At 42.3% G+C, this 22,200-nt stretch overlaps 1 protein-coding gene across 1 annotated transcript; it reads right to left on the reverse strand.

Moving 5' to 3' along the window:
* Positions 1-861: 861 nt before the first annotated feature.
* On the reverse strand, positions 862-19,878 carry tbx15 (T-box transcription factor 15). The gene is made up of 8 exons (XM_062457608.1): positions 19,397-19,878; positions 13,973-14,171; positions 11,895-11,996; positions 8,246-8,417; positions 6,357-6,524; positions 5,977-6,041; positions 4,359-4,456; positions 862-2,870 (listed from the first exon to the last, which is right to left on the reverse strand). Exons 1-8 carry the CDS (start codon positions 19,596-19,598, stop codon positions 2,041-2,043), a joined length of 1,836 nt encoding a protein of 611 aa, XP_062313592.1. The 5' UTR covers positions 19,599-19,878; the 3' UTR covers positions 862-2,040.
* Between the last annotated feature and the right edge of the window lie 2,322 nt (positions 19,879-22,200).

The raw sequence follows: 22,200 nt of genomic DNA on the forward strand, positions 1-22,200 counted from the left end.
GATCTGGCAAGCAAGGCAGTAACTTCTACTGAGTCTCCACATGTATGTGCCCTCGGTCTGTGGAACTGAGGTAAATTTGCACTGATTTTAAAAACTGCTGGAACCATGTAGAGGGATATCAGACAAATAACGTGAATAGGAAATAATGTCCAGATAGATGGATCTGTGCCAAATTATGAAATCATGCACTCCTCTCTGGTACATCCACTCATTATTGGAGTCGTTCTCGGAAAACAGGTGTTTCCAATACCGAGAGCTGTCTCTACGGTCCGAGACCCCTTCATTTTCTGATGATGGCTCAGATATGATGTTTCATGGCTGGAGCCGGGTGTATAACAGGACGTGACTGGGGGAGAGCCAGTCCTTCAGGAGACGCCTGTGTAATGGATGCTGATTGGTTTAACCACAGAGGTCTGAAGTAGGATAGCGAGGGGGCACCACAGAGCAAGAATACAATGATCATAAATACACTTATTCCTCTCAAATGTTCAAATGATTACGGCCAGTTTTCTCTGCAAACAGGTGGCATATTTATGGGCCTCATCCCTGATGAACGCGGGCTCGGCTCTCTGCGATAAAGAGAACCAGCAGGACTGACTGTGTTTCTGTTCCCCCGTGATAGATGGGTTGCGTCATAGCTCTGAAACCAATGCTTGTGATGTGGACAAAAGCAGATGTGTTTTTAGTATAGAGTAAGAGTTCTGTATGATTAATTATGACGCCACTCCTGGACACTGCTATGATACATGAATGATACATGAATGATTTTTCATTGGCACACAGGCCAGTGTATGACAACATTTAGAGTATGTTTCGCCATAATATTGCTGCATAAAAAATTCAAAACCATGTAAATGAATTAAAACGTTTATTGAGCTTTTTTGTGCTTGGCACTTGTTATTTACATTTATTTATTAAAGGCCATCCAAAAGAATAACTATGCTATTTCCTTTTTTCACACATTTGTTTTCATAATAGATTGGCCCATATAATGGTATTATGACTTGGTAATTAAATACACATATCTACAACACACCAAAACATACGTTAATTACTCTGTTTTCCTATTGTTTCTTATAACTTTTCACACAACTTTAAAGCTTATGATTTTTCTTGCATTCGTCATTTTATACTGTGTATACTTTAAAAAGAGTCCAATCACCAATGGGGTGAACCCATTCCTGTCAATGAAGAAAGCACCAATAAGATATGCTTGCGTGGTAATTTCCAGGATAGTCCCTTTCATACAGTGTGTCCAGAGGGCAGGCAGTCCGCCCATCCTTCCCTCGCAGTTCTCCATCTAGTCTGAGTCTTTGACGTGATCGGTCCACTTTCTGTTTACACTCTCCATCACATACATCTCGTTCCTGTATCCTTCTTCTACCAGAGTCCCTCTGCCCTGAGAGTTTCTCAGACTTTCTTAAACCTCTGAAGTTTATTAGAAAACGTCTGTGATTTCCGCGCTGTCACCCTAAATCCTCTACGGCCTTCCGTCGTGTTTTCATATTTGGCCGTATGGCATTGGTGTGCCTGTGATTCGGAGGAGTCAGTAACACGTGGTCCGGTCTGTAGATCTGAGATAAGGCAGAGATAGGGAGAGCTGCAGTGGAGAATGTCGTTACTATTGCACCATAATAAGATCGATAGACTTCTTCCTGATAATCCCTCTAGAATCAGAAGACGTGGTTCTGGGTCCCTCAGGCTCGGAGCTACCCTGGGGGGAAGGGGGGGGGGGATTCTTTCTCCCAACTCACTTTATTTACACCATATTCATCAGTTGGAGAATTAAATAATAGCGTCCCTACTTTGTTTAAGCCTTTGGAGTGAAATTTTAAGCAAATACATCATGAGATTAAAATGTCCTTTTTTGAAAGGTTCACTCTGCAGCTCAGAAACACAAACAACACTCCATAAAAACATACACAGTAACACGGTAACAATGTCTTTAAGCTTGTCAGGGATTACAGATAGACTTCAGAACGGAGGGTGTTTTAATGTGGGGACAGTGTCAGAACAGGTGTCCGAGGAGGGGCCCCAGTTTTACACCATATGCATGGACATCTGAGAGGAGGAGCCATACTGGCGGCCATCACAGGAGGCACCGCCCTGTTGGCCCGGGTTGGGGTTGCCGATCATGTGCATGCCCTCCATGCCTCCGTTGGATAGGTACTGGCGCTCCGAGAAGGCCCCGGCAGGAGAGGAGGAGCACAGCAGGCCGCCCTGGGGCTTCTCCGGGCTGGCCCCCAGGCGGGGGGAGCTGGGGAAGTTGTATCCATACAGGTTGTAGGGGTTGTGCAGGGAGAAGGCGTTGTAGGAGCCCTGCTGCACGTGGTGATGGCCGCCGCTGAACATGTGGGCGGAGGAGGGAGAGGAGCCGGAGGTGGAGGAGGAGCCAGAGGCAGAGCTAGCCCCTGCCTGCATCACATACTGTAGCTGGGAAGCCGGGAAGGAGGTCAGCTGCCCGCCATAGGCATCCATTTTTCCCCCTCCACCGCCACCGCTGCCGCCAGCCAATGAGGAGTGAGCACCACCCTGCATGCCCGCAGCTATGAGAGAGGAAGTCCTCTGGGGCAGGAAGGACTCGGAGGGCTGACCCGACGTCACGGTGCCCCCTGCGGCCTGGAGGCGTCCGTAGGAGCTGTCGGCAAGGCCACCGTACCCCTGCAGGGCGGCCATGTTGCTGCGGGCGCAGGCCGGGTACTCAGACAGGCCCAGGTTGCACAGCTGGCTCTCCCTGCAGCCCACATTGAAGGTGTTGGGGGCCAAGTGGAAGGTGGGGGGGGAGCAGGAGGGGGACAGGAGGTGTGCAGCTCCGGAGGGGGAGGGGGTTCCTGTGCTGGAGGTGGTAGGAGAGGTGCCAGTGCTTCCCCCTGGAACACACACCATACACACACGCATGCAGACACACATACAAACACACACACACACACAGCGAGACAGAAAGACAGCTGCCATTGGTAAGGAGTGAAACAAACACAGCCTTTGCCAACAAATAATCTGATAAGAGATCTTTCATTCAGGTACTGGGTCTCTGGCTGTCTGTGTGATGTACAGGTATATGGCTGATCAGGGTGTACATTCCAGACATATTTTACTGGTTCTAATTCATCATTATCCATTTATTTTGCATGAACCCCTGTGTAAAGGACCTGTATTAAAGAATCTGTAGTAGTGAACCAGTATTAGAGACATGTATTGTAAAGGACTTTGATCTGACAACATCTGACATTAGGAAAGGATAGCTGATCTGCATTATTTTGAGATACTGCTATTTACAAAAGCATACCTCAAGTCATAAATAACTACTCACTGAATAAAATTATGTGGAGATGAATATGGCTTCAGTTTGGAACAGGTAAACAGAGCTTTGAGCAGGCCCTCTTTCTCAACAGAGACCCATGTCGTGTGGATTGAACTGAGCAGAGCTTGGCACAGATCTAGGTCCAATAGAAACACTCCTGGCACGGATCTACGTCCAATAAGTCAAACTTTAGGGACAGAGCTATAGCTGTAGGATATCAATCACGTTTCCTTATTAATGAGAATTTGGCTCACATTCATCTTGTTGTTAAAGAGATTCTCTTGGAGTAACTGGGAGAGGGAAAATCTAAAAAACTGCATAACTAAATATTTCAGGACTCTTGGCTAGGCTTCTGATTTTGCACCATATGCCTTCGATAACGCTGCAGCGTTCTGCTACGTTCTGTTCTGTCCGGTTCTGCGCGGGGTTCTGTCGAAGGGGAGGTCGCGGTGATGTCATATTTTCCTCTCAGCTCAGGCCGGGGTTATAGCAGGCTCAGCGTCGTCGAGGGGAACAGTTGATTACCGGGCTGGAGGGGTGTAGGAGCCACGGGGGTGAATCTCCGGTTCTGTTGTACGAAACACCGCAAGGACCTCGGCGGCGCAAGGACTTTAATTAACGTCTAATCGCTTCGGAGGAGCTTGTGATAACAAACAGATGTCGGCACAGACAAAATACAAGCGTCACATCAGCGTGACCGTGAGGTAGGACAGGGTGAGGACATCAAGTTGGTTTGAGAGTCAAGCCTGTGATGTGAGCCATGAGCAAGAGCCGGCGCTGGGGACAGAGCCCTTCACAGACGCCGCTTCTGTCACTAAGCCGCTCAAAAGCCATTGGGTTCGTTTAATGATTTTATTTCTGCGGTGTCTGCAGAGAGTGAAAAGTTCAACAGATACACATTTTGAGGGAAATACGCCAAGGGAGTTCCTTGATGTCAGACTCAGTCCCGAAACCCAGTTATTAGATAGTGAGGTATTGGAAAAGTAGGAACTATATTTTGAGACCAATTAGATTGAAAATGGGGGTCCCCAGCCTTTTCTGAAATAGTTCCACACACCTTGCTGCTTCTGCATGTTAGTGAAGTCCTCAAAGGTGAGTGTTCTCACTGGAGGCCTCCAGAAGGCATATGTCTCCATGATTGCCTCCAAACCAGTCCTGTGGGGGAGAGAGAGGACGAAGGAGTGAGGCAGTGCAATAAAACAGGAGATAGAGACAAGAAGGTCAGAGACAGAATGAGGGAGTGGCAAGAGACAGTCAGGTCAGGGAATAATAAATGGTACTGTGTGTGTGTGAGCATGTGAGTTTATGTGTGATCGTACTGTATGTGTTTGCATGTGTGCGTGTGTTAGTGAGTGTTTGTGTGAGTGTGTGCGTGCGTTTGTGTTTTTGTGTGAGTTTGTGTATTTCTATGAGTGTATGTGCATGTATGGAAACAGAGGAGAGAGATGAGGGGGATGGAGTAGGAGAGCTGAAGTCAGACTGAGGAAACTGGAGCCATTAAAAAGGAGCAGGTTTTTACTGTGCACATAAATCTGAGTGATGTTTCATCTTGAATCTCGGTTCTCCTTCCTGCATGATTTACTCCCCAGCTCACCGCTGGGCCGATCCCAGGGAAACGAGCCTGTCCTGCTCATGTTATTTTAGGGCCAGTAACTCCCTGTCCATACCAGCTCGTTAGCGCGCTACGCTAATCACACTGGCCCCTACCATCAGTGCACTCATTCATACCGCTCAGGACCAAAACCCAACAAATGAGCTATGTCCTCCTTTACCCCATAACACAGCGTCACCACAGAGTCCAACTAGACGACATGATCATAATTTAATGCTTGAGGGAGTTCCATATTAAGATGTAAATTCATGAAAGAAAACAACTCGGTAGTTAAATTACAAATTAGCTTTGGTAAGATGGCGTTTTTATAGATTTTATGTCGACGATATGGAATTACTCACTGCCATTTAGCACTGCTAAGGTAAATGACTATCATAGGCTGGGTTTGAGTTGAATGAAGAGGAGTGTGTGAGGATAAATACATTTTCTCTCTATAAATATCTAATTCCTGCATAATCTTTTCATCTGTCGATTTCGGCAATGAAATTCTAATGCTAGTTCATAAATCAGGCACTCTATTGTTTGAAAAATGAAAAAAGATGTCTCAAATATCTGTGCAGATAATGTGGTCCAGATGAGAGGCTGCTTTCATGTGTAGAGGGTCTGGTTCAGGGTTCCCCCTTATGTTTGATAATTCAGAAACAGAGACTAGGGTAGGAGAAAGAGAGAGGAGAGCGGAGAGGAAGAGAGAATACAAAAGTAAGGAGAAAGCAAAAGAAAAGTTATATGGAAAAAAGAAAGAAAGAAAGAGAAAGAGAAAGAGAGCGAGAGAGAGAGGGAGCAAGGGAGGGAGAGAGAGAAACAGAGGGAAAGAGAAAGAGAGAGAGGGAGATCTCCTTCCTTGAAACTTGCAGCTCAGTCTGCACCACAGTGGTTCATCTTGGCAGTGCTGAGAGTGACTGATTTTATATGGAGCAGCACATGGGATTAAATGCTATCTCAAGGGGATTATTTCCATATTAAAGGCCGCTTTTGGAGAAAGGATAGATTTGCAGTGCACAGCATAGCGAACGCTACGACAGCTTGTATTACATGGTGCTCCAGTTACTGGAGGCAAATGTACCTGTTTCTACCGGAGTCTCTGAATCCTTTAGCGAACGGGTTGCGGTCAATCTTTAGTCTGGTGATCTGCCAATGACAAGAACGTAACAATCTAAATTCTTGAGGACTCAGAAAGGAAAATATTAGGTAAAAAAAAAAAAAAAAGGAAATGACAGAATATATAAATCAATGAGCGGTTGGTATCAATTGACTCAATCATCAATCAACATTAGTTTTTTACTTGTGGTCCATAAATCTAAATGCACTCATACAAAACACATCCCAAGAAAACACAAAAGAATCCCATGTCATCCATAACTCATTCATAATTAACTACAATTGATTAACTTTCCCATTTCCCATAACCATTTAGGTTGCAGCAGTAGTCAGAGAGGCTCAGACCTGCTGGTTCTGGTAGGCCGTGACGGTGGTGAATACGGTCTCCGGGAAGCTGAAGGTCTTGACCCCGTCCCCGCCGGGGACAGCCTTGGTGGGGGACAGCTCCCCACTGCAGTCCTTCCTGATCACATGCACCCGGGGCTGATACTTATGCATCGAGTGGAGGATGATCTGGAAGGGAAACAGACGATTATGGTTAAAAAAATTATGTCTGTGTGCTATATGTGTGTGTGTGTAAGTGTGCGAGAAATGCTTATGTGGGAATCATTATGGTTTCAAATCTGGTCTTGAATGGTCTTTGCACTCACACGCGCCTCAGGGATGTGGGTACAGAGTGTATGGACTAGTCTGATGTCAAATACTGTATGTGGACTGATTTCATACAATCTCTTTTTATCATGAAGCAGAACATAAACATGACGGGTGTGTGTGTGAGGGGGGGGGGGGTGATGGAGCCTGGGGTGTGTGTGTGGGGGAGTTGTGGTAGTGAGGGTGGTGAGGCAGGGGTGGGGGTGTTGGTGGGGGACAGGAGTGGAGTGGTGAGGATGCGGGGGTGGAGGGTTGGGGGGGGGCGGTTGGTGGGGGGGAGGGGTCTGGGGAGGGGGGAGGGGGTGGAAAAGGCGTCAGACTGTGTCGGGCCAGCACGGCCCGGGGCCTCCAGCTGGTCTTCATTACTCAGACTGAAACACCCTCCCCTGAGCCTCGCCTCAACCACGGGGGTCATTTCAAACTGAGGTTGGGGAAACACTACCAAATAACGGGGGACAGTAAATTCAATATTGGATCCCTCCCTCACCCCTAGTCACCTCGTCCCTGGCCTGGACCTTGGGGAGTCCAGTTAGAGTTCTGACCTGGCCCGGGACAGGGACACACACACACACACACATGAGACCTGATCTACTCGATTGTTGACTGTAATCAGAACAAGGTAATACTATCATTCATCTCATTACAGACTTATGACCCCTTTATTAATCCCTGAGAGAGGGCAACAGTTGGTCACTGATGTAGAATGACAGAGAGAGAGGGAAAGCTGCTTCAACAACTTCACTGGTGACAACAACTGCACAACATTAGTCTTAGTACGTCTTTGTATAAATTAAGCTAGTCTTTTGCCGGCTTTACCAAATTAACTGGATATCTGATCAATCCAAGCTGTTGTTTCTTTGAGTCATGCTGAAATTCTCTACAAGGGGGAATGTTTGGTAGCACTGGTATACAGTTTCAGCCAATAGAGATGGTGAGGTCTGTGGTGAGGTTTTGTCATACAGGAAGTAACTAAATTCCTTTTTTCCATGTCCCCAGCAAAGAAGTTATAGGTGTATTTAAAAGAAGTAGCGATTATTGTTTTGTATAGTACATTTGTATATATTATTATCTAACTACTACATGCATTACATTACATGTATTTATATATGTTATATAACAATTACATGTTATTGAATTTCTATGCAGTATCTAACTATGACGTGCTATTACATTAATATTTTTGAAAGGTAAACTTGACAGCGTTTGTGTTCATACAGAAAGCCAGCCTGTATAAGCATACCAGCCCAGCTGAGCACACAAGAGCTAGCCACGGTCGGCCATTTTGAGATGATCAAATTATATATATCCTCTCTGCAGTTGGGCAATATGAGTCCATCTTCAATACTGGCAACCCTGAATCAAGACCTTGGTGCAGAAAAGGATTTAAACTGGTTCCTGTTTAAACAGCATCAGGCTGTAATCAAAGCAGCATGGTCTCTAACAGCACAGACCCCATGTCATGCCCATCGTATGGGTTGCTAGCAACAACAATATTATCTGATATATTTAGTTATATTTATACTATCCTGCCTTACAATAGCCACATACCACATTTTTACCAGCCGGCTCGCAGTCTCACTTACGTGTCCCTGGTCGTCCAGCTCGTTGTTGGTGAGTTTAAGCTTGTCAAAGCTGACCACCTGCCTCATCCAGGTGTCTCCAGAGGCCAGAGAGTCCGGGTGGATGTAGGCCCGTGGGGGCACAGGGGAGTCTGCGTTTCCCGCCACCATCCACTTAGAGCTGTGGTACACATACCTGCAGAGCAGACAGACAGACAGACAGGCAGGAAGGCAGACAGGCAGGAAGGCAGACAAACAGACAAAGCCATGAGAATCATGTACAACTTGCTGGTCTTTAAATAACTGGCAATCTTGTTTGCAAAAAGAACGTCAAACTAAGCACATTTGCAGTCATAGATTCATTTGAAAATTCTGATGAAATTCTGATAATAAATATTATATATAAATATTCCATGTGTACACACTCACACATATTTTTATATATACAGTACTGTGCAGAAGTCTTAGGCACCTATGTTTTTTTACATTAATATTGGCTTATAAGTTTTCTTGTATTTGTGAGGCAGTATAAAAATGCCAGTTTATATTTATATTTGAACAAGTATATATTTATTTATTTATTGAGAACTTCACACTCGACACGTCCTTGGGTCCTGCCAAATACACATGCCACTTTTAACTTCATACATTGTCCGGTACGCCAGATAATTGAGCCACAGACAGACCGGCACACACACACACACATATTCCAGCTTTTCCAGGTAGATAATGATAACATATTTCCAGTCTCAGTCATAATATTTGCTGTTGCGTGAGTGCTAAATGACTACATGTAAATGTGTGTGTTTGGGTGTTAGTGTGTGTTGAGCGAGTGTTTGGGAGCACTAAAGCTAGCAGAGCTGCTAGTAGCAGAGCCGCTAGCAGAGCCGCTAGCAGAGCCGCTAGCAGAGCCGCTAGCAGAGCTCCTAACAGAGCCGCTAACAGATCAGCTAACAGAGCCGCTAACAGAGAGGGTAGCAGAGCGGGTAGCAGAGCGGGTAGCAGAGCTGCTAACAGAGCAGCTAGCAGAGCAGCTAGCACAGCTGCTAGCACAGCTGCTAGCAGAGCTGCTAGCAGAGCAGCTAGCAGAGCGGGCCGAGGCCCAGCTGGTTGTCTTTAGTTCTGGACAGGCGCTTAGCGGCTACGCCTTCGCCAGAGTCATCGCTCAGCTGTAAAACATGGACACTTTCATTTGGTCCCTTTGTTATGGTCTTCAAGTGCTGCACCAGCCCTCTCTGTCCCTCTCTTTGTCACACAAACACACACCCACACACTCTCTAGCTTTTTCATTCTCTCTGTCACATACAGAAACGACACACAACAAACAGGCACATTCATACACACACAAATATACACACTAATAAACACCCATACTCACACATATATCCGACCCTGGGCCCAAACACAGAACGCCAGGCGTTTCTGTAATTTCCTGTTTGGAGCTCTGTTTAGGGTTACGCTCCGTGTAGCAGGGAAAGTGTTGAAGAAGAGGGGAACCTGAGCCCCAAACACCACTGGAAATTTGATTAGTCTCCTTTCATCTTCGATAAATCTGCCATCTGGCTCCGGCACTATCAATAAAGATCGGACTTTATGTGACACTCTTTAGACTGACAGGGAACCCCTAACCCCCTCATCCAACACCACCACTCACACGCACACATGTACACAGCCACACACACACAGCCACACATACACACACACACAATGGACACACACAAACACAACATCTAACACGTACACACCCTGGACACACCAGTCATCTAACACATACACAGACACACAGGAATACAGACAGCCACACACATAAAAGGCTGACCCTTTCCAAACCCAGGCTGTATATTGGGTTACCTTACTGACAGAGTAAGTATCACCATTACCTTACCCAAGGCTCCTGCATGTGTGTTCTGAGTTTACATTAAGGCAAACCTTTATGCGTGAACATGTGTTTTTGAGCGTGATATGTATATGTGTGTGTATACGTTTTGCCATTTACAGTAAGGAATGAAGTACCTTTGATGAGTTAGAAAGCATTGGTGTCTGCACTTTCCCATTTCTGCGATTCAAACTTAGAACTAACCAACTGTCCACATAAAAGAGCAGTAATATATGGAAATTTAACGAGGCGCTCCTAAAGAGAGGCAGAATGCCTAAGTAAAGCAAGTAAACTCCAATAAAGACCATATTTCCAGACCCCAACTCTTGAGAACTATGAGACATTCCAGTGACAGCTCAGAGCTCAGTTTGCAAAGCCCTGTGGTAAATTCCCTAGCCAGGAAGAAATCCTATTTAATTTTACAAGATCTTTTGGCTTCTACAATCCTCCATGATATTTTCTCTGGTCAGTTCTATGAGAGCGACAGCAGCCAGAGAAACAGCTATGGCGCTGCTGTCTAACTCTGACATAAACAACCACAATGGGGGAAAGCATGAGCTATCAAACGGAGTACTTTTATATAGCTTCAGCTTTCTGAAAAAGACAATTGACTATTCTTGATTTGAGAAAAATGCTAAATTGGTGTTGTGTCATTCAGTTTAATAGTTATGATCATCTGAATCAGATTTAAAATCATATTTAAAAGTATTGCATTCCCTTACTGTCAAAATGTTATTTTGCTTTCCTTTCATTATACACTCTACAAAACATGGAAACTTAAATACAAATTATGAAGTGCTGTAAAAAGCCCAATATCCATAAATCTGAATATGATGTTTGATACATGAATGTAATGGATGATACAATGCTGCCTGGCAACAATGTTTTTGTGATTTACTGTGATGTTTGCTTTCGATTCTGTTAAAAATACAATTGAGTAAGTTGAGATAATAAAAATAATAAAAATAAGTATTTCAGCTGTAATATTGAGTCAAAGACGCAACAGTAAATTCTTAGACTTAATACTTACATACAACTATAATACATCTGGCCTTTATGAAGGAAATGCAGGGGCAGTATTAAAATAAAACGCCTACTAACCATCAAGCTGTAATCACTGTCACTAACATCATCGATTCCCCACTTTATTTTGGGGGGGAATTCAGTATCTACAAAATGACTTCCTGGTGGGGTGCTCCGGTGGTTCACCAGACTAACGCGCACCACATAGGCTGAGGCCCCACCGCAGTGGCCTGGGCTCAAATCTGGCCCAGGCTCTTTACTGCGTGTCATCCCCTCTCTCTCTCGTTCTCTCTCTCTCTCTTCACATTTCCTGTCCTCTCCAAACACACCATCTCTGTCAGAAATAAATAATAAAGGCATACATGCACCCCCAAAAAATATGTATTTAAATTGACTTTATGGGGATCTCACAGTCTTCCACATAACATCTCTCCCCAGGCCACATATGCTGGTCTTGGGAGATCTATCATAGCACATCTATACAGGACCCTGGTCTGGTGGAGACTATTTTTTCACATTCTCAGAGGATTTAATATCAGATTCTTTACACTAACACTCGAGCCAGTAACATCTTCATCATGGGCTATCCATCAAAACAGAGTAAAAGACCAGCAAATTCAGAGTGGTTTCCAACTCTGAAATAAAATGTTTTGATGGTTAGAATACGGAATTCTGACATGAATACAACCATCAACCTGCTACGAGGATGTGTCTTGCCCCTGTGTGTAAAACAGCTGTGTGTGTATGTTTATGTTTGTTTGTATGTACACTGACCTGTATCTCTTGTTGTCTACAGGTACAATGTCCATGGCTATGTAATACTGCTGGTGGGGGTCCAGACCGACAATCTTCACTCTCATTGCAGGAAACATGCGCCTAGGGGCAGGAGGACAGGGAAAGACATGATGAAGGAGGTGAGATGAGCAGAAGCAGGGTGATAAGATGATCAAGGGCTACTGGGATGAGAAGAACAGCAGCATAATCAGATGTGTACAATAGGCAAGGTATTGGGTAATGTCAGCATGATTCCATGAGTCTTTCATGAGCCAGGAGAACACCATGGTTAAAAGTTTAACCAATGCCAGTCTCGCCAGTTGTTTTTTTAATCCCATAATAGCAGTGCCTACACACATCATTTTATGATTTTCAATAAAAATGTTGCAAAAAAAAATCTTCATAAAATGTTAAATGTCAAATAAATTGTATTCATGTTAAAGAGAGAATGGGGTTTCATTGAGATACAGACATTGAGCTTGCTTGATTGGCTATCTATACTTCCCCTTAACATGTGCACACGATTAAACTTTTTTGGGGAGAAAAAAATGCAAATAGGGAAAATAAGTTTAAAAGTTTAAAACGAAACCATAATAATATGAAGATGGAAACATTTTAAGTTAATTACCCGTTTTACACTTCAAAAGCTGACTTTTCTTTTTTCATATTTCACCGTCATAAATCTTGGCTTTTCTAATGAGAAAAGAGGGCTGTTCATTTACTTGCCTTCTCCTTTGAATTTATAGGCTTATTATTAGCAGGGGCATGCAATACACGCAGCTATTCGTGTAAGCCTTATACGCTTAAACGAAGAATAATTATATTTATGAGGCGATTACCAAAGTAAATAAAATATAATTAAGACAAGTTTATCGGATGTGAAAGTAGCCTACTATTACACTAATCTGAATTTATGTATCTGGCGTATCATAAATAACCTGGAGTAGGACTATATTCTATTTATGAAAAAAATGTATAGGCCTATGTCCTTATAGTCCATATTGGCCTTGCGAAAACTGTTCGAAAGAAATACGGGTGGTAGGCCGTAGGTGGTATTAACTGCAGACCTAGGCAAAATAAAAAAATCTGAATAATCAGTGACAATGCCTAACGTTGATCAAACACTCGTCAGTGCTCGTCAAGACGAAACGACTAATTTAGGCCTATTGCTTAGGCTACTCAATATCGGCATTGTTCACATAATTGTTTCAGGTCGTAATTGTTGATTTCAGTCATCCTTTGCTCAGATTATCATTTAGATGGTCAGATTATAATTTCTTGGTTATTTCCATATTGCATTTCATCCCATATCATACCATATTTATGCATTGCCATAATGTATAAACCGATTTGCATAATATAAACCTTAAAGGATTATTGAAAGTCTAATGCAAAATAACTTGCATTAGGCTACCTTTTCTTTGGTGGCTACAGAAAAGTAATATCCAGTCCACTGATTTATTACCCTTAGTGTACGTCCACTATAGTTCATATTATCATAGGCTATCGCTTGATCGTAAAATCCGAAATACCCTACAGGCAATAGGAAATGACCGGCGCTCGAGTTAGGCTATTTGCGAGAACACAGCTCAGTTATATGCTCGGTTTGGGTGCAATTGCTGCCCAAAAGAGAAAGAAAACGAAAACAGATCGAGTATAGGATATTCATTAGAAGCAGTTCCCTTTTTGTATTCTCTGACATCACCATGGAATATCCCCATGCGTTCCGCCTGTTTCCAAAGTGGTGTGTCCGGAGACCTGGCCCCATGTGCGGCACATTAGCACCCTCAAACACAGCGCGTGCAGTGCTTCCTAAAAACAGCACCATTTATGCGCACAACTCGTTCCTATTGCACGCCACTACGCTGAGAAGAAACATTATTTTAATAACTTGAAAACACACTGCCATTATAGCTTAACCGAGAAGGATTTTTTTAAACATATGTGTGATAACGGAACAACATATTGGCCTGCTGCATGTACACGTTGCACACAATGTTTTACAATTCTAACCCGACATTCACAAGTCAATGCTTAATAAGCGCAGTTGTGGTGTCTCCATTGAGCAATGGAATTACCTTCCCGCCTTGGTGATGATCATCTCCGTGCCAATTTCGTGGAAGCGCTTCCAAAGGTCGGCGCACTGCAGCTCCACCTGAATCTCCTCCATTGAGGTGGGGTCGCAGGCAGCGGGGGCCAGGTCCGTGGGGGAGCCAAAAGAGCAAGAGGTTCTCTCCGCCAGACCTTCACCGTCAGAACCTGGGCTCGCTTCTGAATCTGTGGCGATCGAAACAATTATGAAAATCTTATTTCAGTAGTAACATACTTGCCACATTATTTTCGTCATCTAATGCCAAATTAGGCTACCCGAAGCAAGAACCGGCTGTGACCCATTCAAACATTGTTGGATAAAGGCCTAAATATAGAAATGTGATTGTGAAAAAGCTTAATTAAAATGTCGAAACGTTCGAAATCGAATTGATCCTCACACAACATAGTCCGTCGCGCGGAGTCAATGGCCAGCTGCCTTAATTCCTTGCATTGGGACGATATATCAGTTATTAAATTGCTAGAGTAAAAGACGTGTAAAGAGTACCCATTATTTCCATTTAAAATTAAGCTTGCTATTTTAAGTACAAGTAGACAACTGTTGCAACTTTCGGAACATAGGCCTAGGATAATTTATGTAATGTGTTGAATTTAAAGTCCTAAAGTAACATCTTTAGGCCATTATGAATCAACTTTATTACTTGTTTCCCAGAAAATTCTAGAAGGTTAACATCAGGACATTTTAAAAACTACCAACCGATTATTCCTGGATATTATTGGTTCCGGGCACACTGTAGCAACCGGACTAGAGGTATTTTCATTATTTAAAATTAAAATACATAAATTTAACAGCTGTGAACACTACTATATTTCAAATTCTACAACGTAATATTTTTATGAAATAGGTTGTCTATTCTCCAAAATGTAATAATACAGTATTTATCGAGACAGGAGTAGGCCTTGGCAGTACACTCCATACAAATATGGTTATGCAAATCCAGCACCACTGAGGGACTGGCCTGCAGCCCAGCTACACATAGACTAGACCGAACCAGAACCAGCTCCACTACAACTCAGCTACTCATAGACCTGAATGAACCAGAACCACTAGAGCTTTACAGCCAGCAGCCTGATCGATATAGCCAGCACGATACCCCATGTGACAAATGCTCCAGGATGAGCCCACAGACATACAGGTGGCAGGAGGGAGGAGGACTGGGAAGGGGGGAACATTTTCATCATCCTCTTGAGAGATCCTTTCAGCATGATGGTCGTCCAACCTCGTTCCTAGCCATCCAGAGATGAGAGACATGGCGGGCCCAGTGGCTTAGGGGCAGCCTGCATGTTAGAGCCCTCTGGCCTGTCACCAGAATAGCTGTCCCTAGAGCACCCCTGGCCCAGCTCACCCCTGTCACAGTGAGGCTTAGAAAAATGCTGTCATGGCTGAAAGACATTACATGTATTGAGATGCAGTACCTTAGAAGAGAAAATTGCTGTGTCTGCATCACTCTGCCGAAAAAGCATGGTGACAAACTTAGAAGCATGACTCATGCTGACTCATCATTGCGTCTCAGTAACCTAAGCAACAACAAACTTACACATCTGACTAAACAACACACACATCTGACTACACAACAATACACACGTTTGACTATAGTGCAACGACACACACATTTAACGACAAAATAACATAAACCTCTGGCTAAACAACAACATATGCTTCTGGCTACACAACACCACAAACATCTGACTACACAACACACACACACATTACTACACATCAAAACACACATCTGACTGCACAACAACAACAACAACAACAGATAAATCTGTTCAGGAGAGTCTCTGTTATTCAAAACGACTGTTGGTTCAGTCCACTGTGTCCCTCTAATTGGATTTGTCTTTCTAATGAAGTCAAAATAACATGCCTCTTTACTAATTACAATGGTCTAACTATCCTGTAGGCTGCTCACACAGACATGGAGTATGGTAGGTGTATAAACCTTGGAGGAGAAAGGAAACCATTTTGCTGACATGACTCACAGTTCCTGGTATCATGTTATTACTGAACAAAATGCTTGGGACTTTGAATCAAAACAAAAGGGCAATTCATAAGATTCCTGCCTGTATTAGTCTCCAGTCATTATAATAATTTCAGTTTACAAGGTGAATCCCACAATTTAATGTGAATTACGAATGTGATATGCATTTAATGCCGATCTAACTAGAATTTCTACGTGGGCAAGTTGCAATCTACCAACCATGAAATTGCAGAGTAAACCAAGCCACAAAAAATAGGGCCACCTGTTTCTGCTGAACCACATACAGACCATGGAAGACAGACAGGTCATGGCAGACAGACAGTTTAATAAAAGCCTTCAACATGATGTCCTTCATCGTTCACAATGTCTGCTATAACTACCAGCTGTTTCTATCAAACACAAGACGGTTTTCGTATTAAATTATAAGGAAACCACAAAGTAGGCTAATTAACACAAAGAATTATTGAAATGTAATAAGAAAGTTTTTAACAAAATGTTTTAGTCTAATTTACATGACTAAAGAAACTGAAATATTTCATAGAATGTGAATACAAAAGCAAAAAAACAAACTGCCACAGTTTCCACTGGCAAAATCAATTTTAATTTTTTAAATATAAAATATTGTTCCACTATCTTTCACTGGCACTGTCAGTTTATTTCCTTCTTCCACACACGTTGTTGATTGTGCATAAGTCCAGGTAGACCACTGTCAGGTAGGAGATACATTCAACAGCTCAGAGGGTCGTGGGGGTCGATTCTTGTGTAATTTAAGGTGGTTTCCTTGGTATCCCTGAGACGATTTTTCAATAAGAATATATTCTTATGATATATATAAATATATATAGTATATGACCATGTTGGTTTCAATAGTCTATTCAGTTGAAGGCATTAGGTATTAGCTTATGTCCAGAACTATATAAACGGCCACAAAGACACGCTGTTTGCAATGCCGGCTGGTCTCCGGGTCAGCTGGAGCCCGGTCTGCACTAAGTGCTGTCAGGAAACTCTGAGCGGCCCAGGGAGACTGTGCTTTTCAATCAACGGCATCCCTTGAATCGGCCCCTGTTAAACTGAGGAGGCTATAACCTGTCATTGACTCGCCGTACCGATTGCATTGCTACAATACTTCTAAACCGTGAACTTATGTAGCTCTGTTCACCTCATTTGCGAGGCATCTCAACAGCAGCGCACTTGCTCTACGAATCGCGCGTCAGGAGTGTTTAAGAAAACAGCCCTGCCGCGGGGGTGAGGTCATCGTCGGTGCCCCTCTGACACAAATCCGCGTGAGACGCTCTCTAAGCGAAGTTGTGAAGCTAAACGTAGCAGATGTAAATTACACATTTCATAAGTTAGGCTATAATTGGCTTTGCAGTATCACGTCGAATGTTCTTTATCATGCTAAAGTATTTTGACGTCCACATGTATTTATAAGTCTTAATTATTAATTTAAACGCTGAGGACGATTGCATTGGTGAAATGAAAAAACTGTGTAGGCCTACCTATAAAATAGGCTATAGGCTATTCTGGAGTTTTTTATAGCCTACAAAAGATATTAACTTTCTTGGTCGTTTTACATTGAGATAGTAGCCTATAGGTTAATAAATAAAGTGAAAACACTAAAGGCTGAGTTGCTCACGTCTGCTATTGTCATTAGTTGCTTTTGAAAGAGCGAATCTCTTGACTTCAAAAAGTCATGGCAGACGGTGGATGAACTTGAGCGATGCATATATAGGCCATTCCATGCGACATTTTTATAGACTGAGTTTAATTAGTAAATTGATAGCATAGGCCTACAATCTACCGATTTCAAGTTAACTAGAAGGTATTAAGGTTCAAATCGTTAATCTGATGGGGACAATTTACAAGACGACAATATGCGTTAGGCATAATATATAGGCCAATATAAATGAGGCTCGGTAACAAAAAGTTCCCTGGTGTAATGTCATATGTATTAGGTTTGGTCTAACACCAGCAGGCTACATTTGTAGGCCTAATAGCCTACGTGTAGGCCTACGCTAAATAATATTTCACCTTATCCGCTTAGAAAGAAATAGGCTATGTCAATGAGTTAAACCATTAAAAGTGTAATTATAATTTATATTTAGCCTGTTAGGTTATATATAAAAAATGTTTACCTGTTAGCATAGGTATCGTATAGCCTAGGCCCACATAGGGTGGTTACTCTCATTTGAAATTAGGCTACTTTCGAATTTTGATTTAGTCTTTTTGTTACTTTTGCTGGCTGAATGAAGACACTCAACGCAGTTTTTGAGTTTTGAGTAGAATCGGCCTGCCTACATTAACCGATTGTCAAACTCGTCAAATATGTGTGTCGGTTGTGGCTAGAGTCTGACATGCGGTAGCCAACATGGTATAATTCCTGTGAAATAAAATGTAAAACAATAACAGTAAATTTAACTTTTCTACATGGGAAAATTAGGTGCTAAAGGGTCTTATACTGAGATGTAGCTAGCTATATGAGCGGCCCACTCGCCAAACACCAGAAGCCGTACCAACTAGCCTAATGAAAACTCATGCGAATGGATTTGTCAGAACTAGGCCTAAATATAAAATAATAAACAAATAATAGCCTTATCGTAGGCCTAATATTAAACTTTTCCGGCATGTCATAGGGCCAAAGAGTCCATCTAGTCCATATGCTACTTCTTTAAAGAAATAACACTGTGCAAATTAGTCATAAGATTTCCTAAACAATTTATATGGACATTTGTTCAATTATGTTATTAATGGGAAGGCACATTTGGTCGTGTCTTCACTCCCAGATCAGTGTCACGGCAAATTATGTTGTAGGCCTGTGAATATTGAGACGCGTGAAAGATATGTCAGCGCTGTGAACTTCACGCAGGCCAGACTTACAAGGGCCTGCAAGAGGCTGAGCTGCACGTTACACACAGGTTATAAGTAGCCTAAAACAACAGCTTTTGTTAGACCTATAAACTCTCAAATACAGCTATAGGCCTACTAATAAAGTGAATTGTTAGTCCACATGCAACGTGTAAAAAATGTAACTTCTGAATTATTACTGAATTAACCTATGTCATCTCGATTTAAAGGCCTCTTCGATTTAAATTGCCTACGGGAACATTTGCGTTGATGACCAACTGATAGGAAGATAAGTAGCCTAAATTAAAGGAATCGGATGAAAATAGCTACACAATAGGCCTATTTGTATTATGGCCAATTTATTGTCATGACAACTGCATGTTTAGCCACTCACTTCCCAATGCTCAGGTAAGGAAACAGGATCAATATCTTACAAAATAGCTTATGTAGGCCTAGTGTTAATATATATTTTATTTTCATTTTTCCGTCATCCGCGTGTCGTAAAATGTTGGGATTCAAGAACCCTGAACCTGTGAGATGTAGGCTAGGCTATGGTTCCACACTGACCAGGGTCGATATCCAGACAATGCGCCGGGTCTTCTCCGTCTCCTAATTGTCCGTTGGTAGCGAGGCTTTCCATAGACAGCTCAAGCTCCTTCTCCTCCCAGCCCCGGAGTTTTCTTTTCTTATTTGACCCGATTAGGGCTTCCACCGAAAAAGCGTGCGCTCTCGAGCTTAGAGCAGCGGCAGATCGTCTCCTGTCACTCATGTCTCTAAGGGCTGATCCTCCAGACGGGGAACTACAACTCCGTCCACGCAGCAAGCACAACAAAAATGCGCACGTCAATGTTTACAACGGGACAAAACTCACCAGTGTCAAAAGTAATCCCAAACCTATGACCAACAATGCGGTTTCAAACTTATACATTTAAAATATGCCATTTCTACTGTGTTTTAGTTTTCTCGGAGATCAGATATTTTGATGCTATCTATCGCTTTTTGTCTCCGCGTTATGCCTGCTCCACTTTTCCTCTCTGTCCTCCCTTCTCTCTGATTGATACTCACTTCTGGAGAACGGTTTTTCGAAGCGCTAAGGGCAACCCTCTTGCTCACTGTCAAATCCTACGTGTCCAATGAGAAGCCTGAAAAGAGAGCGAGCCAAAATTTGTCATCCAATGGCAGATGAGAGAAACAACTGAGGGACCTTCCATGTAGCTCGTAACTGGCCATCCAGCACAACATTAAACTAGACAGGGCTTTATGGAACATTTAGGATACATAATCAAAAATTAATAACTACGCACAGTACTAACCTGATAAAAAGTAGGCCTACACTTCTCATGCTCTTTAACAAAGTTTAGTAGGCTAATCAAACCACATTAGACTGATAGCCTACCTGGGCCCTATCCATGCTTTCGCCCACACCATACAACGAGACTGACGAGTTGAAGAGCGTGTTTTCAAAGCACCGAGCTCCAAATAAAATAATTAAAAGCGTTAGGTTTTTTCCTAATGGTTCAAGTTTATGCAAGATTATCACAAAGTTTCAACTCAATTTCAAGATTTCAAATTCTACGAATGTTAGCTTTAACATGTCATATGGCTTTATGCCGTCGCCGACAAACACCTGAGAATCCGAAACAGCTCATACACAAGTGTGGCCCAAAGACCGAGGTAAAACCATGTGTTGAGCGAGAAGCCTCACTACAAACAGAACCAAACAATGTTTTGAAGTTTTAAAGAATATCAACTTTTATAGAGCAAATTTTGATAGACACGTCATCATTGTCAACAGTGTTGAGTAGACTATAGCCCCCATGTAAACAGCAGGCCTGTAGCCTATACATTATACAACTAAGGATAATTGCAGATTTAATTTAGCATAATTGAGAATTAAAGGGTGTCTTGTAGCCTATCATTAATATAATTAGGTTATTTATGCTTTTAACATTGGCGCAGATTGGATGATCGATATAAATGTTGTACCCACTTTCTCCGTGTGTTGCGAAACTTTAATTTAATCTCGCGTTACCTAATTTAAGGTGGTGGTGATGTCTAAATCAATTTTACACGTGGCCTAAATACAGTCATTTATTAACGAATGGAAGACCTACTCAAACGTGTGAATGTAAATTATGACTTTTGAATGGTATATTTCCATAACACAGACGGTAATTTAGCCTATAAAATAGCTTGCGCATCTCTAACTTTTTTGTCAAGCGATATAATAGCCTATCAATAAGCTCTCAGAAAATATAAAAGCAGAACAGCAAATAAAGCAAACTACTTGGATGACCATATTCGTTTTGTTAAAAAAAATTGAAAAAGAAATATAACATCTTTTTCTATAGACGCACCTTAATAAATTAAGTTTTTACTCAGGTAAAATATTAATTATCAAGATTTAAAGAGTTATTTAAATGTTTTAAATAAACGAAAATCGTAGGTTATTTACGAATGTATATTCTGTAGTAGAAAGGTAGGCTACATGTAAATCTCAAGCGAAAGGCCTACATAAAAAAAACATTAAACTTTTGAGTTTTGAAGAATTGTATTGTTATTTTTTAACTAAATAGCCTAATTTCACGGCAATATGGTAATAGGTTTATAAATAACCATTTGTTGGGCCTGACATTGGTGACGTTTACAGCATAATCTAGGCTATAAGTAGAACCATAGCACTAAAGATTCGTCCGCACACCAACAATTTCCATTTGTTATACTAGGGGCAAAAAGTGTTTCCAAATCCTTAGAACCAGGACAGTTGTTTATTATCGAATGCTGCTGACCATTCGCTCCTAATTTTAGCTGTAGCCTATGTAAACATCTTACAAGAAGTCGAGCTATGAGGCTTTGCAAAACGGAGACAGTCAAAGCTTTCAACTGGTTATTTTTGCGTACAATTGTGAATTGTGGAAGTGAGGGAATACAACTTCAACTCGCACAGTTATAATTCAGTTCGCAAGAAAAGTGGTTTGACCCCTGACACACGCAACATAAACCACGTAGCAGAGGAAACAGCACGACACGCAGTAAACCATCCAAAACGACTGCGCATTAGTTAGTTGTTTTAAATTTTTTGGATTAACTGTCAGAATTAACCTGGGACACGCAGGCTCATCTGAATTATTTCATTCAGGTCACATATTGAGTCAAATTAAAAGTTACAGATATCTGTATTCTGAAAAAAAACAGGTAATTTCCCAGGACTGCAGAGGCTATTCGACAAAGAGTAGACTATAGCTTAACAAAAAGGAAGACATTCAATTAGATGACGCAATGCGCCCACCGCTGCCAAATATTATTTACGAGCATTGTCCTGCACGTTTGTAACCACAGGTTAAGGTTTTGCATTGAATTGTTACATTTCT

This window comes from Osmerus eperlanus, chromosome 3 (assembly GCF_963692335.1).
Source record: "Osmerus eperlanus chromosome 3, fOsmEpe2.1, whole genome shotgun sequence".
Lineage (NCBI taxonomy): Eukaryota > Metazoa > Chordata > Actinopteri > Osmeriformes > Osmeridae > Osmerus > Osmerus eperlanus.